Raw genomic sequence first — 19,782 nt, 5'->3', positions numbered from 1 at the left:
ATCCATTCAGGACCCATGGTTCTAAAGGTCAGGTAGTCTAAATGCCAAGCACAGGTTAGACCTCACATTGCACCATCACTTGGCAGAACAACAAAAAGGCAAGTGGCCACGTGGAAGAGACAAAACCCAAATTTAGGAAGAACTAACCAACCAACAGGAGAAAGGCATCAATTTCTGCTGATGACACAGTCACTTATGCAAGCTCCTCTTTCCCAACACAGTAACATTGAGAAGAAAAGTGCAACATGATCATTTTCAGGGGACAAACTATACTCAGAGCATGGCAGTGCTACTAAGACTATGTGATTTTATCCCCAGTCTTCTTCTAATTTTGGAATGTAATCTCAACTGTTCTCTCACCTGTAAAGTGGGGATAACAAGAAGACCTGTATCAAAGGGTTCTGCAACTGGCCAGTACTGAAACATTGCTCAAACAGAAGGGAAATCATTATCACTATGTCCCGCCTGCAGTGGCTGATGTTTCTGCTGTAGACCTGGAGCCTCAGCCATCATGCCTCCTCCCCCACCTGCCCATTTTTTTGATCAGGGTCATTCATTCCTGTCTCTAGAGCTTCATCCAGTTTGGGAGGGTCTGCTCTTCCCATTTGTCAAGGTCACTTCGGATTCTCATCACTATCTTTCACAGTGCTAACAATTCTGCCTAAATCAGTGTGTGCTTTCCATCATCCCTGGCCCTGATGGATGCCAGATCACAGTGGCCCTGGGAAGACCCTTCCAGCAATAGTGTAGTTCATCTAGCCCTTCATTGATCAGTCTCTTCCATCATGGTCCTTGGGCCAGCTGACCACTACTAACATATAACTCAGAACAAGCCACAAGGACAGAATTAATTATGACTTCACTTGCTCTTCCTCCCACCTCCCTGCCTTCCTTATTCATTTATTCCTTTAGCTCTCCATTAAATAAACATTTGTTAAACACACTTAACATGGGAGGCACTGTCCAGATACCTACATGATTAATAAGTGTTCCCACTCATCAGGGGGCTCATAGAAGGCAGTGGGTTTTTCTTTGTTATAATCACCTGATTATAGTCATAGATGATTTACTTTGTGGGCCGCCAAATGAGTTGCCACCCAAAGTGACTAATGATTTAGGTTTTCATTCACAGGATTTAGAATCAACCAAAGTATTTGATTTTAATAAAATATTATTTACATTGTAGTAACACCTAATATTTGTAAAGCAAATATACAATCACATCTGGTATTCAAATTAATCTTTGTAATAGTTTCATGAGGAATTGTGTTATTATTTCCTCTAATTTTATATAGAGAAGGCTGAGGCTCAAAGAGCTTAAATAAACACTGTAACGTGACTTAGTGCTGATCTAGGGTCTTTTGAGTTAGAGTTTGTGTATCTTCCAAATATGTATCCCTTTTCCATATATTAATACATTCTGCCATTCACTCTGATGCTATACACTACCAAAGGCATGATAGTAAGACCAACCAACAGTTACCTGCATTTGCTGGGAGGTTGACTTTGGGCTAATAACTTATAATTTACTATTTTTGGCTGATTGGTGGAGGCTCACATCTTTAAGCCCAGCACTTGGGAGGAAAAGGTAGATGGATCTCTGAATTTGAGGCCAGCCTGGTTTACAGGGTGAGTTCCAGGGTAGCCAGGGCTACAAGGAAACCTTATCTCAAAAAACAAAACAAAACAAACAAACAAACAAACAAAATACCCCCCAAAACCAAACTTCTCTATTTCACTTAATGAGGAAACATTTGTGAAAAGGGTAATAAAATATATAACTTATAAAGGGCTTAGGCTTAACAATGTCAAATATTTTTCACAGTGTCAAGCATCTATGTCAAAGATATACATCTATGTGTCACTGGAATTTGGTGTCAATGTTGGAAACTATAATTTTTAAAAATTTATTCTTCTTTGATATAATACATCCCAACCACATCATCTCTTCCCTCCGCTCTTCCCCTCTCCCCCAAATCTATGGCTCCTCTGTTTCCTTTCAGAAAGGAGCAGACCTCACAGGGATATCAACCAAAACATGGCATAACAAGATGCAATAAGACTAGGCATAAATCCTCATATCAATGCTGGACGAGGCAACCCAGTAGGAAAGAAAAGGTCCCACAGGCAGGTCAAAGAATCAGAGACATCCTCACTCCCAACTAACAATACTACAATGTCTCAAGGAGGTTGTAACCTCAGGTTTTTCAAACTATAGACTATAGTCTATTAGTAGATTTTCAAAGAAATTTAGAAGATCATGACCTGCATTAACTCATACACAACACACTAAAATATGGTAAGATGCAGGATATGAGTACATCACTCAAATATAATAAAGTACTGAATCTTCATTTAGCTGAATGTGTGGAAGCAGGATCACAATGTAAGATGTATTTCTCACTTCTGAGATCCTAATGTAAAATATATTTGTTAATTTTAGGGATAACCAAAAAAGTATTAAAAATCAAAAGTATTAAAAATTATATATTAATGTGGTGTCTTTCATTGATTATGAACATGTACCAAACCACTATAAATAATGAAGCAAAATCACCAATGGTCACAAGAGAGGTATCAGGAAGTCTATCATTTGGGGTTCTCCAAAAAAAAAAATAATAAATAAAATAAAAAAGGAAAGAAAGAAAAAGGAAAAAAAACACACCCTAGAATCAATAGTGGATATATTTCTCTAGAACTTTGCACAAAATGTATATTGTTAATGAGATTTACTATAATGAATAAGGTCACAATAATGCAATATAAGCAATCCACAAATCTTTTGGTAGCAATCTGGAGGCCGAGGACAGCCGCACACATTGTAAATCTGCACTGAGCACCCATGATGTCTGGTACATAGAAGTGCAACATACAGATCCTTGTCTTAGAGAAACATGCTGCTAGCTGTAGGTACACAATAACACTGTTCTTAAATAGAAACAGACACAGGCAAAGCACAAAGGAGAGAACAAGCCCTCTTTCTACTTACTCAGTTTTCAGCTTCTGAAAACATTTAAACTTTCAGGGCACTGCATGCAAATGGCTGGAGCAACAAGTAGGGTGGATGTTAGAAGGCCAGTATCCAGGTTCATCCCAACTCTAGGTTCCATTGAGGAGGCCTTGTTCCTGCATCTGTGTTGTGTCAGGTAGAGTTATGATAGCATTAGCTAGGAAATGAATCCAGTGTTGGCCTCAAAAGTCAAAAGGGGATAGCCAGCTGTAAACCATGAAAAGATGTACACTAACCTGGAGGGTGCCTGATGCTGGGAGTGATGGCTAGAATCTGTGTAAGTGTGCTTTGACCTTGTCCATACTTTATTTAGCCTCCATCCAGGGTGTTGGGCTGTACCTAGACACACATTCGACCCTGAGAATTCTTGCATTGTCTTTGAGATTCTGTGCTCCCCCTCAGCCCTTCCTTAACTGCCTGATGTTCACTCATCTTTATGTCTCTGCCTAACTCATATAGGACATTCTAAGCAAGTATTCTATATCTCCATTTCTGGGCTGCATGCCTGTCTTTGAGAGCTTCGGTGGTCTTTGGACTTAGATATACATTCCACTTTGTTGTATGTACCTCTTTCCATATGCATTGCATTATTGACAAATTCACAGAGCCCTGTCCGAGGATGGAGGCTGAACCCCAGTGAAGGGTGAGGCCGAATCCTATACTAGACATACATTTGCTGTAGCTTTCCTTATACTCTGCAGAGTTGTGTCTTTTTCTAAAGGGTCTCAGGTCCATTGGATAGTAAGGAGGGTGAGATAGAAACTTGATTGTGAAAAGTTCTGTATTCATGGCTAAGCAGTCTGGAATGGCCCAGCAGGTCTTTTGCTGTGCCCGCTAACCAACCAGTCACCCTGAACAGACAGTCGCTGGATTCTAACAAGCTCCAGGCTTTATCCCCAGTTACCATGACAACCAGACTTCACGGTGATGGATAGTATTGATTGACTGACAGACTCCTGGTGTCTTGGCTCTGTCCCCATTCCCCTTAAGTCATTTGCATACACATGGACCTGAGAGACACTCAGTACTATCCTTCTGACTTTGTCCTGATTTTGAATTTCTACTTCTAATATCATTGAAAATAGCTTTATACTTAAAGGAGAAAATCTGGTATATCATAATTCTTCCCACTCTTAGCTTTGTAGACAATATAGCATGGCATAGAGAGCATAGGCTTTGGGTACCTTGGTCTATCTTCTTTGGATATTTACTTACCTATAATCTGGGTTTGCTTGTACTGCCTGCCTTGACCCGTGTCCTAACAGATTATACTATTCAAGTGTTCATGATGAGAACATGTTATCACAAAATTGCCTGCTTTCTCAAGATCTTCCACATTGAAATCAGGAACCCAGGGGCTCAGTGTAGCCTGCAGCATTTCACAAATCAGCAATAAGTGGCAATTTTTAACCGCTAATGTAATTTCTGTGAGCAGTTAACAATGCATGGTTTAATACACTGAACCCTCATCAAAGCCCCATGAGGGGACTGTACTAAAGTCATTTTCTAGGTAGACAAACTGAAGCACAGTGAGGTCAAACAATTGTCCAGACAGAACCTGGTCAGAGATGGATTCCAGCTCATGTAATCTCCACTTCAGATCCTGGCCTCCTATATGCTGCTCCTTGTCATGGCCAAAATCATCGTGCAAAGTCAGAAAACCTGGAGCAGGTTCTCATCAGGTAGACAGAAGGCTGGGCTGCAGCCCTAATATTGCCATCGTGAGTAAACTACACAGCCATCATTCTTTGAGTTTCATTGTGTAATGACATCACTGGAAGGCAGTCTTTGTAAGGCTCTTTGGGGGACCACCATTGATCCTAGTGACACATGATGAGTGTTTCTCTATACAGTACCACGGGCATTGATGCCATAGCACTTGTGGATTTGGGTCAACATGTGTGGCTTTCAAAGGCCTGATTCTTGAGTTTGCTAGTCATGAAACCTGGGACAAGTAAGCCAACAATAATAGCTAAGGCACACTGAGTACTTTGATTGCGCCAGGCACTGTTTTCGGGCATTCACTAATAGAAACTACAATTACCATTTTAAAGATGGGGGAACTGAGGTACAAAGGAGTTCAATAAATTAGAGTCACATTACCAGCTAATGGCTTCAGACTTTATACTCTCAGCCAGCAGACTTTCCCTTTTCTAGTAAGCTCATAATATGGTGAACTCCTCCATGCTCAGAAGATGGTTGACAATGACATAAAACTGATGAAAGCCCTTCATAACATACCAAGATTTAACTATGATTATTACAAAGCGCTGATTCTCACCTCCTTTAAAAGAATGCAAATGACTCCCCCCAAATACACATGACTCCCCAAATGCTTTAGTGGCATCGTCTAGGAACGGGAGGACCACCTGGTACCTGAGCACTCCTGGGGGCTTGGAACATGCCATCCTCCGTGCTGGACCTTGCCTAACCACATAATGACTTCCAGTCTAATAGGAAAAAAAAAAAAAAAAAAAAAAACTGGCCAAGAAAGAAAATTTTCTAGGGTGTGCTAAATACAGTCCTGGAGGGCAACTCGGAAGTATTGTAGAGATCCTTAGGGTGTGGGGAAAGGGAGAAAAAGGCTTTCTGGTCACAAAGAGTAACATGCAAAGGCACACAGCACTCACATCCCTTAGCTGGTCGGCAAGAAACATGAGTTTAAACAGACTAATGGAAACATGAAGAGGGCAGGTGAGTTAGGCAACATGTCTCAGCCAGTCCAGCCACAAACTAATCAATGATCTTTCCCACTGCCACGGCTGGGATAGTCACTAAGATTCCCTTTTCCCGTGGGAGACACTGTTTTTGCATGCAACCAGTGTAGCAAAACAACACAGCAGATAGATCACAGTCACCTGAGTGGTATTTGTTTGCTGCAAAGAGATAAATAATGCATTACACCTATCTGTTTTCCACTTGATGCCTTTAATCTGAGGAACGACAGAGACTTTCTGTGGTCTAGCACCTCAGAAGTCAAGCTGTCTGCTTCTCTGTCAGAGCCCTGCTGATTCTGCAGTACTCACACTGAGGCGTGGGGACTGCCCTCGCTCCTGTACCACAGCCATGCCAAAGAGGAAAGCAGATGGTAGACACAGTGGTGGCCAGAGACATATTACTTGAGTCCTTGGACTGCCAAGCGGACATTAGAGGAGAACTTGGCACCAGACTAGAGCGAGATAGAACCCTGTGGGCAGTTTCCTCTTTCTTCATTCTAGAGTTTAGATCAGCTTTTCTGAATACTGTCTTGTTGCTGGGCATATGAGTCTTCTCTGTGGTCCTCCTCTTCTGCTCTCTACAGCCTGCATTTTCTTGCTGAGTGCCGCTAGTCCCAATTGCATCCAGCATCCCACTTTTGACCCCGGAGGAAGCTTGCACAGGCCTTCTCCATTGTATCAGATCCCTCTTCTGTATCCATTTATCTGTCTCCCCATATTAACTGTCCTTGGTCCCCTTTATTCCAAAGATGCCTTGTGTGCAGTGAGATGGAGTTATGTGCTTATCAAAGTTGCCTCAAGTGCTTTTTGAAACATTATGGTGTGATCTTAATAATTCAGAATGTCAGTGCAAAAAGACCTCAGGAGACCTCAGGTCTTCCATTCTTCTCTCCTCCCTACTGACCCCGGAGAGGCGGGCAAGTAGCCCGATCTGTCCTTTCCACGATGGGCTCTCTCTGCCCTCTAAGTCAGTTCATCTCTGCTTGGCCTCTGATCATGATAAATCTCTCTGGAGGAGCCTGAAGCCACCTTTCTGAAATCTCCATCCATCTGATCTAAGTTCTTATCCCAGTACCCACCCCACCCCCCAACACACAAGCCCTTTAAAATCCCCTGGGGTCCCTCACTCAGCATGTGCCCCAAAGAGAGTTGTCTGGTAGTGTATTACTCACACAAGGAGAGATCTTCACTCTCTCAGATAAACATTTCTGTTTCAAAGGTTATGGCTTTGAATGTGGCTCAGCAGCTAGAATGTTTGCTGTAGAAGAAAGAGATCCAGAGTATAGGTGGGTTCCCAGAATCCAAGTGTGAGCATGATAGCCTGCCTGTAATTCCAGCCTCAGAGGCAGGTATGTGTGTTTGCTTCCTACTGCATAAAATGATTGCATTCCTGATAAAGACTTTGATCAAAATCAACCTGGCTTACACTTCCACATCAGTCAATAGGGAAAGAAATCAGGACCTGAATCGGGGACAGGAACTGAAGCACAACTTGTGGAGGGATCCTATTTTCTGGCTTGCTTATCATAGCTTACTCAGATTGCTTCCTTATACAACCCAGGAACACCTTCCCTAGGGTGCCACACCCAAAGTAGGCTGGGCCCACCCCCATCAACTATTCATTAAGAAAACTCTGTAACTTGCCTACAGGCCAATCTGATAGAGGCATCTTCTCAACTGAGGTCCCTCTTCCTGGGTCAGGCATAGTGACATACACCTTTAATCCCACCACTTGGAGGCAGAGTCTGTGGATCTCTGTGAGTCTGAGGACAGCCTGGTCTACATAGGTACTCCCAGGAGAGCCAGGGCTACATAGTAAGTCCCTGACTCAAAAATTACTTAATTAGTCACTCACTTAATTTTAAAAATAGAGGACCCATCCCTCTTCCTAGATGACCCTAGCTGGTGTCAAATTGATAACAAAACAAAATAAAAATTAATGCTATCACACCATATCAGTGAGCTCTAGCTTTGATTGAGAGACTCATCCTCAAAGATAGATCCAGGAAGGCTATCTAAATTCCTTGGCTCAACCTTGGGCCTCTACACACATGTTCTCTCTCTCTCTCTCTCTCTCTCTCTCTCTCTCTCTCTCTCTCTCTCACACACACACACACACACACACACACACACACACACACCACAGAGGACAAAAATATTTATTGTTACAAGAACACTGAGGACACCTACCCCCTTGGCACTGTAAGCATATAACACAGTGTTATTAACTAGAGGAGCAGTGTTGTACAGAGAGCTCATAACTGAGATTTCATGTCTATTGATTAGCAACCCTCTCTTTCTCCATCCTCCCAGACCTGGCAACCACAGGATCCACTTTAAATGCAATAGGTTGTACTACTTAAGCTACCTCATATATGAGGAATCATGTAGTCTTTGTCTTTCTGAGCCTGGCTTCCTTCATGGGACATAATGTCCTCAAGGGCCATCTGTTGTCTGTTACACATTGCAGGATTTTTGTCCTCTTGTAGGAATTTGAATGACTAGTGTTACAGAAGGAATGTGCCCCTCCCAGGGCTTTATCAGAGTCTGGCTTTTCTCTAGCCTGGGAGGGGACCATGAGGTTACCCCATCTTTATTTTTCTGGTTAGTATTTTCATCGGGCTTTATCAACCTGATAAACTGGCAATAATCAGGAACTTTAGGCCTTGTCTGCTCAGCTCTCCACATCCCTCGAGGTACCTGGGTGGCTGGTATTTTGTCCCCAGGGTAGAATGTTACAACTTTTACAAATGAGTCTACTTTTTCTCAGCCTGTAAATTCAGTTTCTAGAGGGATTTCAGAATCCTGATTAGTAACCAGAACTACCCCTGTTTTTTCAAGTTTACTCTGAGTAGATATGACAAGGTTAATGGCTGTGTCCACATCTAAGGCATTGGTAGAGGCTCTGACAGAAACGGTATGTGCCATAGCGCACTGGAGGAAGCCACCAGGCATCTCTGTGGAACCATAGTGTTCTACTTGATCCTTACTTACCACCTAAGAATCATCCAAGACCCTTGCTTAAAATACAGATTTCTGAGTTCTCAGAAATACAGTACGAACAGAAATAGGGCCCAGAAGTCTATGTTTTAATCCACAGACAGGTGTGGTGACATGAGCTCCAGAATTCAGAATTCAAAAGCATAAGCAAGTCAAGTTTGATCTGACCAAAGTCAAGGTGTACTGTGGAACATGGGTGGGTGGGATACATCTAGCACATTGGCAGGGTGGCAGGTTATTTTACAGATCCAGCCACTTGCTGAGACCACACTGTCACTCCACTCAGCTCTATACCCTACTCGGTCCTCTCCACTATGCCTCTTTACATGTTTACATCCATCCCCCTGGATCTGTGTCCTTGCTTCCAATATCAGTTTCAGCTCCTGCACTTGGATGCAGGTTTGAGCTCCTCTACCCGACCCAGCTCATTGTCCTTGGTGTCTCAGCAGGCTCTGTGTGGCTACTAGTTTGCAGCATCGCTCTCAGCTTTTACTGAGACCTTCTCATCAGCCCTGCTGCATTCCAACAAGCAACTCCCCAATAAGGATTTGTCTTCAGCTTATCCTTGCTTCTCCCCTGCTAGCCTTGTAAGGACAGGACTTTAACCAGATTCACATCCAAACCACAGGGGTTTTAATTCAAGGTGGCTACATTACCAGCACATGATGTACCAGGATGGTACACAGCAGGTGCCTACCAAATTCCTCTCTCAGAGAACAGGATGCTTAAGTCTGACTACGTGATAAGGAAATGCTGCAGGCTTTGGAGCCAGACAGAGATTCACAGGAATCTCAGCTTTGCTGCTTTCAGTACATGGCCTTAGGTGAGCTAATTAACCTTTATGAACCACAGGCATCTTGACTATAAATTAGAACTGTGGGATGGTATCTGAAGGCTCGTTAGCTCTTGGACTCTGATTCTCTGAAGCCGTCCTCCCCTGACTGTCTGGTACCCTACTTTGAGGCTCCCAGAAGGCAAAGCCACTGCAGTGGAGTCTCCCCGCACTCCCTGGCCCTGTGTCTGCAGATCCTAGTCACTCCACAGCACTTTGCAGCTCCCATTCATCAGGCAATGCTATCATTAATTCGGCAGCACTCTGCCACTCACGGAAGGAAGTAATCACTCTGTCTTCTGGTCGTGAATTCTTTTCATCCACTTTTGTTTATCACTGTTGAAGGATTTTTTAATCAAAACAATTAAATATGCTAAATCTTCATCAATTAGTTATGCATTAAAAATTAAAAGTGCTTCTGTGGAAATAGAAGAAGCCCTTTACTTGGTGCTAAGTGGGCTGCTCAGAGCACTTTCTCTTCCAGGCACTTACTTCCAGCTCTTGAGGTGTGTAGAAACTGGTATTTACAGTGTCACATGGGGGCTTCAGCTGAAACATACTTATGGGAGAACAATCCCTTCTCTCCATAAATGACAAACTGAGGCCAGTGGGCTCGTGGCCCTTTGCAGAGTTCGCAGAGGGTGCCAAGGACTGGAGACATCATTGCTTTCTTCCATTCCCTTCCCACAAGATCATGCCATTCTCTTACCCACTTACTTCTTTCATTTATCAGTTATTTATTCTGGACAGATGATTGGATGATTGAACTCCATAAAAAGAACAGTGACATGTGAAGAGACCGAGGATATTCTGTTCGGAAAACACTTCCTGAACAGGAAATGGGTAGACTTCAGAAAGGGTGACATTGGAGCAAAGAAGGCACTTATATTGATGGATACCCTGTGCAAAATGGGGTAAAAGGCAGGGCTGAAGGGAGATGCACGCACTGGAACCATTGCTTCAAGGAGACTTAGGAGAATGGCAAAGGAAAAAGGATGAGAATCTAGGGCAACTCGCATGTGCAGCAACTGGCTCGCCTCATTTTCACAGGTGTTTTGATGGCCATCCCACATGAAAGAATAGTGAGGATTTCAAGGCAGCCCTCCCTGCCTCTAAAGATGGAGTGAACTTTTCCTAGCCTGAGCTAGTTGAACCATTCGAAGCTGTCTGAGTACTTTGTTTTCTGTCTTCCCACTGCAGGTTTTACCACAAAAGACATTCAAAATTGCATTGGAGGTTCCGTGGGCCTGGAGTTTGGGAATACTTTAATTGTTGAAGGAGGTTTATCAGGACTTAAGTCTTGTAAGAAGTCTGGAGATGGAAGCAAGGGTAAGTACTTATCAGTGGGTCTTCCCCCAAAGAGAAGCCAGCCTTCCCTTGGGACACACACTCCATGCAAATGGTTCTCTTCCCCAGATGATTCCATTTCTCTTAATAGTCACACTGCAAATACTAAGTATCCCTAAGCCATGACCAGTGTATACTGTCTCTGTTTGGGGTCCACCTGTTTACACTAAAGCCATCTCAAAAATACTCAACAGTCTAAGGATCCTTCCAAGATTTCAAGGCTTAGGCAAAGCCCCAGCAAGGAACAGGGTGAAAAGGGATGTGTAGATAGGTTGTTACCATCTCATCAGGCAATAGTGGAGGGAGTAGACAAGTCTCTCAGGAGGAAAAATATTATGATTCCCAAGTCCAAGCTCAAGGGATGATGACCAGTGAAAGGGTATACATGGATGGTTAACATTTCTTGAACATGTATGTCTGTGTGGGTGTTTATACATTCAGTCATTCATTCATTTATTCATTCATTCATCCACTCACCTATCAATACAAATTGAATTCTTTTCAGGTGAGGGATAGAGAACAAAAGAAGTGTGAAATCAGCTTATAGTTTAGTAGGTAAAGTCTAACTAAATAGGCTTAAATTACAGTTACTGCTTAGATTATTTATGCCTTGGATATTGAACTGAATTACCCCATTTCCGATGACCTCTTAGCCTCTGTACTTGACCTAGCAAACACTGTAACCAACTCCTTTTCCTTCTTGACTAAGCCCATCTGGATGCTTCCTTTTCAGTGTCTACACTGAGTACTTCCGTCACAGCATCTGCAATCTTTGATAGGGAGAGAAAGAAAGAACAAAGGAAAGGAGAGAGGGACAAAGGGAGAGATGGAGAGAGAGAGAGAGAGAGAGAGAAATGGAGAGATGGAGAGAGAGAAATGGAGAGATGGAGAGGGACAAAGGGAGAGATGGAGAGAGAGAGAGAAATGGAGAGAGAGAGAGAGAGAATTTGAGAGAGAACAAGCAGCTACCAGGTAAACCCCTGATCCAGAAATGAACGAATAGATGAATCACTATTGACCTTCCTTCCCAGCCACAATCCATGTTGAGTTGGGTTGGCTTCTCCATGTTTGCTCTACTCAGAGCACACTCAGAGCACGTTCAGTTTCTGAATATCCTATCCTGCTAGTTACTAGGTACAGTGGAAGCATGGACCCAGCTCTAAAGAGAGAAGATGAATACTACTAAAAATCTTAGAATTCACCACCCAGTCCTTTGATCTGGGGAAAGGAAAGCTAACTCTACCTTTCTCTTGATAGAAAAAAAGCAGGAGAGCTTGGCAGTGGAGGACATCATCTCTCGGGTGCAAGGTGGCAGCTCTGACTGGGGCAGTGGCTTGACACGAAATAGCAGTACCATTACATACCGGTCCTGGGGGAGATCATTAAAGTATAGCCCTGTTGTTATCGATTTTGAGGTAAGTCTTTTCGCAGTTGAAGAAACCCTACGTCTATAAGGAATGAAAGTGAAGCCGACCAGATCATTTCATATTTCTTATTATGAGCCCATCAAAGAACAAGATTAAATGTAACGGCACACTGAACTGGTGGCCTTGCCCAAACCTGCCTGGAGGGAAGATGTGACATTAGACCAGACCCACAGGACATCTGGGTTCAGAAATCTACTGTCTATTCAGGGTTCAGGAGCCCACTGCTATCCCAGAAGCTCTGCAGGGTTAGATGTGAAAACACCAACTTGCATTTTTGCACTAACTTTAAACTAATTTAAAAATCAAATCTACTACATTAGGGGTTATAAATTTTATTAAAAACTGTACTTTATGAATAGCAATATCATTTACATGTTAAACAACACTATAATAAAATGACTGGATATTGTTTTAAAGAAAAGAGGAGATTTCAAGTTGCAGCACACATCCACCAGAACAAATCTGGAGAAAAGAATCACTTTTTCTAAGTATGTCAATGTGACAAACATATTCAGTAACTAGCCATGTTTAATTCCTATTGTGCTCATTGTCAGTTGAACACAAAAGAACCCCCGAATCTTACAATTGTTCCCTCAAAGGAAGAAGGCATGGTGGGTCCCACCGCAATACAAGAATGGTTCTTGCTACTTCAGTACATGGAGGGTTGACTTCACATATCCACCATGACAATTATATAACACTTAGCTTTATATCCCTTTAACTACCTGTGTCCTTTCTCATCACCTAGTATTATCTCCTCTTGATCCCCTTTCTAAGTATTTGTTTTAATACCCATACTCACAGCTATGGATAGGATCTTCATATGAGGGAGAACATGCTTTTTGGGAGGGGTCGCCTCTCCGAATATTATGATTTCCACATACATCCATATCCTTGTAAATTTAATTTTTAACAGCTGAATTCTATTCCCTTGTTCAGAGTGAGTGCCATGCTTTCATGGCAGGCAATACCTATTGAACAGATTAGGAATCAGGCCCAGAAAAAACCCAAATAGTTTAAATTGCTAAAAGAGTTGCTAGGAAATATCTATGTGACAGTGCCTATATCAGGCTCGTAGTCTGAGTGTTCAGTTCTCATTTACTTCTGTCCTAGCACCTTTCTTAAACCCCCCGGTTCTTAGTTGGGCAGTGGTGGTATATACCTTTAATTCTAGTGCTCAGGAGGCAGAGGCAGGTGGATCTCTGTGAGTTTGAGACCTGGTGTATAGAGAGAGTTCCAGGACAGCCAAGGCTAGACAAAGAAACTCTGTTTGAACAGGGAAACAAAAATGGCAAAACACTGATTCTTAGCCATGGAATTGAGTGGCTTTGTTGTCCATGGAAAATTCTGCTAAACAACCCACAGGACACACACCAATGCCTCAGCTAAGAGTCCTCTGTGCTGAAATGACAACAAAGTAAAAAAAAATCTGGCTTTGTTTGTAACCTTACAAACTAGCTGTCAAGACAGATCTTTAAAAACAGTTGTTATTTCAAACTTGTAAGAAAAGTATTATTGTTGTCCCAATTATTATCTCCCCATCTCTGCCTATTTTCTTCATGTATTTAAATATATATATATATGCATATATATGTATATATACATATATATTATATCTGTAAACCAATAGACACTTCTAAGACATGGCACCAGTTAAACATAAAACTCTATTTTAACACCCCACTCTCGATGAAGACAAAAGGTCAGATGGATTAACCTTGATTTCGTTTCTACTCCAATAAGTGAGGGACCACTTTCACACACCTGTAATTCACATAGTGTCTGAAAATTGCTATCATCAAGCTATTAGTGATTTGGGTAAAAACTTTAAAATTGATATCAGAAGCAGAAGAATGTATATATATATATTTATATATTCAAGATGTGAACTTTGTTTTTGCTTGAGCGAAAATTTCAAGGGGAAGACAGAGTCACAATTTGAAGATTTGAAATTCTCTTTGGAGAAAAGCACCCAGGGTTTGGGGAGGAGGTAAGAGGACTGGTTTGGCTCATGGCTCATCCCTGCTTTCCAGGTGTCTCCTTGGTCCATTCCTTTACTTTCAGTACACTATGCATAATATAACAAAGAATGGTAGATTATAAAGTTATAGAAGAGGATACTCAGGAAATCTTAGATGAGGAAACTGATCTACAGAACTAATGGACTAGCATAAAATCCTGTAGCAAGCAAATGACAGTCATGTCCCATTAACTCTTTAGCATTCACCATGTGTTCACAACTTTCACCACCCTCCCGTGACATGTGTGTCTATACACTAAATCATGGGGAGGTTTTAGATTAGTGAAATAAAATGAGTTTTATGCCTTAAAAAGAGAGTGGAGAGAGAGACAGAGAGGGAGGGATAGATAGATAAATAGATGATGGATGGATAGATGCTAGATAGATATACAGATAGATTGATCGATCACAGATTAAGCATACTAGTTAGGAATTATTTTGAGAGCCATATTAGAAATGGTGTCAGCAGTAACTATTCGTTCATAGCAAGTACTTAGAATGAGTAAATCCATGGGTCATGCTGTCTTATTCTGTATTATATATATTGTGCTAAGTATGTATTAGCTTGTTATGCTGCTTCATTGCTTGCCTCTCTGACTGTTTGCTTATCTATAAGATGGGATAAGATCATTGCCAGAACATTTTAAGTTCTAAAATTCTAACATCCTTTCTTCTCTATCCCTCTCTCTTCTTAAAAACCACCAGCCCTCCCCAGGATCATTTCCTGAGGGTTGTGAGGAGAGGGGAGGGACTGCTTCAAGGTTAAGGGGAAACAGTCCTTACCTGGAACCAGCCTTCTTTAATCAAGACCCTGGGCATCCCATTCCATACTTATGTCCTAACAGTGGGCCCAGTTCCCTGACCTTCCAGTAAGTGATCATCTCTTGGCTGGAGCTCCAGCCAATCCTTGCTTGCCCTATCTGAAGGCCTCTGCAATGGCCTCTGACCACTCAATATGTCTGTTTGCCATGAGTCTTTCTGTCCACATTTCCAGGAAATCATTAGAGTTCTGTGAAGGGCCTGCCCTTGACTTCTGGCTGACCCAGGGTGGCTCTATCTGACCTGATCAAACTACTAATCCAGCTGGGGCCCCAGGTTCCTCCCTTGAAAAATAAAAATTAGAGCCCAGCAGAAAACTTGCATTGTAGATCTTCTTCAAATATATAGCATTGCAAGGATGCCAAAGACAGCCAGAGGTAATGCACCTGGAAGACCATAGTCCGTCCGTACCCCCCACTCCCTGTCCCGTGTGTGTGTCTGTGTGTGTTGCACTCATCCCTGAAAATGCATTGGAGGTCAAAGGTCAAAGGCCAAGGGTCTTCCTCTGTTGCTCTCACCTTACTTTTTGAGACAGGGTCTCTCACAAGACCTGGATCTTGGTGATGCCTGGCCAGCGAGTCCCGAGGGACAATCTTGTCTCTGCCTACCAGTGCTGAGGTCACATACAGGAGCTGGCAGCAGTGCCTAGCTTTTTACACAGGTGCTAAGGATTCTAACCCAGGTCTCGAAGCTCACACAGCAAACATTTCACCCACTTCTCCTCTGCATTGCCCTCTTCTTTGCTAATGCCATTTCTAGTGAGAACAGTAGACTGTGTACTGTTCTCTCTTACACTGTTACCTTACACTCACTCCTCTTTGTGTCATGAAGATTCTAGAAAGCAGGCCCCATTCCCAGGCTTAGAGGGAAAACAGCCTCTCCGCCACACAGCGAGGAGGCTAGCAGCATTCACTTCACTTTTCTAGGTGACAAGGCCTTGCTACATGTCACCTCCCTGAGTCCTCACAGTCAGACCAGAAGGTGAGGCGATGGTTCCCACTTTCAGATGAAGAAGGGAGGTACCGGGGGTCACATCACAAAGATCCCAGGGGGGTGACGGTTCCCTTCCCACTCTTCCTATCACTTCTCAGCCCAAGGCACTTTTATATTCAGGATATTAAGTAATGACTTGGGACACCTTTGGTTTTCAGGACAAGGGTGATGCTGGCATCTAGTGATGCTGCTAAATAGCCTGTCACACACAGTGCAACATGGTCCTGCCAGCACATTCTTTATTCCAGTCACCAGTATGAAGCCTGGGAAAGCCTGGTTACCTCATGTGGAAATGACATAACACTGTACTTGCATCGTTAGGGATCTGCTTCCAAAGGCAGTAGAACTCCCTTTATCAACATCTGTGTTAAAGGGTGGCAGACAGAGCAAGAAAAACATACCTGAATATATTACATGGTTCTGCCTTCCTAAAGTTCTAAAGGCAACAAGTGTGTTGGCCCAGGTAGCTTCTAGGTGTTCCTCTTACTCTGGAGTATGAATTCATGTTCAGAATGGCGCTTGCACTTAGTGCTCATGTGACTCCAAGGCAGTCACAGGTACACTCTGAGTCCCCAGTTCCTCATCTATGAGATGGAACACTCAGTGCCATTCACAGAATGGCTGTGAGGATCAGCTTCTCTGCAACAGGGCTTCCAGATGCCTCACAGACAGTTCTTGAGCTCCAAGAAGGTGGGCAGGGCCAAAGGAGAACCCTTAGTTCTTCTTGTACCCACAGATGCAGCCCATCCATCAGCTGCTGTGGCACACAAACCTGGGGCCTCTGGAGACCAAAGGGCAGAACCTGCACCGTGCCTTGGACCAGTACCTGATGGAATTCAATGCCTGCCGCTGTGGGCCCTGCTTCAACAACGGGGAGCCCATACTCCAGGGTACCAGCTGTAGGTGTCAGTGCAGCCAGGGTCGGCAAGGCTCTGCTTGTGAGCAGACGGTGCTGGAGGGTAAGACCCATGCATTCCACTCTAATCCAGCCTGGCCTGGATCTTAGGGACTGGTGCAGAAGGAACCTTTGGGAGCTTTGCCCCTTTGTCCTGGGTCCTCCTACTGACTGCCCTAGGATCCACTGCCAAGGATTTTCTAGTCCACACCACATCCCATGTTTACTCTGTCTTCCATTTTCTCCCTGTTATCAAGGACCTAGGAAGGATGTGCCCCATCTGACAACCACTGGCTTCTAGTGGTTGTCAGCAAATCTCGGAGTTGCTTGGACATATCACTCCAATCTCTGCCTCTACAGTGATATGACTTTCTTCCCCCTTTCTCTGGACTTTTCTCTCTGTAAGAATGCAGGTTGTTGGATCAGGCCCCAGCCTAATCCAGGTAGTTTTATCTTAATGTGGTTTCACAGCCAAAACCAAATTTTCAAATAAGGCTCTGCTCACAGGTAATGGGAGCTGGGAGTTGGCCACTTTTGCAGGGATGCAGTGGGTGCCATCACATAACCAGTTACTACTAGACACAAACTTGGGGCAAATAAAGGTCCAAGAGTATATAGCTTTGGCACAAACCAACTCATTAACCAGCACTATGGGAGAAATTTATCAACAGGAGTAAAAACTCTCCCCCTTTAGGATGAAGTCAGGGAGCCCTGGACATTATGCCTAGATATTTCATGAACTCACTCTAGGACACTAGTTAAGCAATTCTATCTGGGGGTTCCATCTAAATTCCTTTTGAATCTCTCTCTTTCTCCCTCTCCTCCCCTCTTCATCTCTCTCTCTCTCTCTCTCTCTCTCTCTCTCTCTCTCTCTCTCTCTCTCTCTCTCTCTCTCTCTGGCTGGGGAGAGGGCTCCAGGGATTTATGCATGCTGGGCAAGTGCTTTACTGCAGTTCACACTCCAGCTTTCATTTTACTTTTTATCTTGAGACAGGAACTCACTAAGTTGCCCGGGGAAGACTTGAACCTGTGACCTCCCACCTCAGCTTCTCAGGAAGCTGGGATTACAGACCTATGCTGCCAGGCCTGGCAAGCTTCAACGAAGCCTCACGGAGGCTTCTACCTAAGAGTCACTGAGCTTCTGACTTAGACGACTAAGGGAAGGACACTATAAAGAAGAGCTGCTAGTCTGAATCTGGAAATAATCCAACTCCCCTTGGCTAGGAAGAACCCCAGACAGCAATTTCCTTACTAGTCAGAGGTGACCCCCTGATGATCTGGTTTTAAGATGAGATAATAGTGGGTTATCATCCCCTCATCGAAAGAGACTCTCCAGGTGGGAGCATAGCTCGGAGGTCAAACATGCCTTTGAATCAAGTATCACATGAAAGCACACACTATAAAATGAAATTATAGTGGTATGCTCCTCACATGCCATGTTGAAGATTCAACTAGCTAAAACACATGGCAGATGCCATGCCAGCAAGCAGAAGGAAGAGGCTGTTGCAAGCCAGAGGCTCTACAGACAGAGCGTACCTGGGGTGGTCCCTTCTCTGCTCAAGAGCAAACAGTTTAGGTCTCAAACTGCTGTCTCCTCCCCAGAGGAGGAACTCTGAGAGGAGAGACCCATAAGAGTGAGAGAAGGCCAAAGTGGAGAAATGTGGCTATAGAGAATAAAAACTACCACCACTAACTACCCGCTCCAAGGCTGTTGCACTGTCTCCTCCTGGGAGTTGGAGGAAGCCACTGCCTAATTATTTAGGAATTGGTGAATTAGGGAATCGGGTGGGGGAGAGAAAGACACTGTAGCCTGAGATAGCCCAGCTCCAGGGTTGAGGGACCCTCTGATTTCACCAGCATGGTATGTACTTGGTTGCAGGCCCTTCAACCAGGCAACTTTCTCAAAGGGTCCAAAGGGCACTTGATGGAAATAATGGCTCTTCATTCCAAGTCTGCATCATAGCAGCATATCTTTGTGTGTGAGCCTAGTCACTCCAATGATCCTCAGGAGATAAATGTTCTTGTTAATGTCATTTACTGATGAGGGGCCTGGGCCAGGAGGGATGTTGGATAACTTGGTGAAGGTCATGTAGCTGGAGAAGGGAGGAGCCAGGAGCTGGACCACAGGAGTCTGATGCTAGGACCCCAAGGTCTTGACTTAATGTTCACTACTGAGTCTGTCTCATGTTATACTGTTCCTGAAGTTTTTAAATAGAGTAGAGATGACGAGACAATCTCAGTAACAATCACTTAAGGGAGTGGGCAGCAGGCTCGGGCTAACCAGATCGTGGATTTCAGTTAAGCCTGATGTCAAGTCACAAGGGTGATCCTTGGCTTGGCCATTCTAATTATTCCCTTTCTAGGGTTTAGTCCACACAGCAAAGCAATAAAGAGAAGAGGGGTCACTTAGATACATCCCACGTAGGGTGAAGGCCAGATACTCATGCTGGGCCATATTCTATGAGCTTTGGAGGAAGAGCATGGTGCCAGTGATCTGGGTGACAGTAGGGGACAAGGAGCTTTATCTAAGGTATCAATCCTTCTGCATTCATCCCTCTTACATTCAGCTAACTGCCAGTATAGCAAGGAGCTCCAGCAACCCTCCAAGCAGGGTGTAGATATCTAGTGGCCCTGTGGCCACCTCATTAAACTGGCAAGAAAAACTAAGGCAGAGGAATCTGTCAGGGTCCACAGAAACCCATTAGAGTCCCTGGAAGTTTGC

General features: G+C 43.6%; 1 protein-coding gene across 1 annotated transcript in view; it reads left to right on the top strand.

Annotated features, from left to right (window-relative positions):
- The window catches only part of C8a (complement C8 alpha chain), a 55,343-nt gene that overhangs the window by 34,052 nt on the left and 1,509 nt on the right, over nt 1-19,782 (top strand). Inside the window, exons 8-10 of the mRNA XM_051188289.1 lie at nt 10,760-10,888; nt 12,164-12,321; nt 16,902-17,124. Of these exons, the coding sequence (XP_051044246.1) occupies nt 10,760-10,888; nt 12,164-12,321; nt 16,902-17,124 (510 nt within the window). The remainder of the gene's footprint in view (nt 1-10,759; nt 10,889-12,163; nt 12,322-16,901; nt 17,125-19,782) is intronic.

This window comes from Phodopus roborovskii, unplaced genomic scaffold, assembly GCF_943737965.1.
Source record: "Phodopus roborovskii unplaced genomic scaffold, PHOROB, whole genome shotgun sequence".
Lineage (NCBI taxonomy): Eukaryota > Metazoa > Chordata > Mammalia > Rodentia > Cricetidae > Phodopus > Phodopus roborovskii.
Note: the sequence above shows the minus strand (reverse complement) of the source record. Positions and strands in the feature narration are given on the sequence as shown.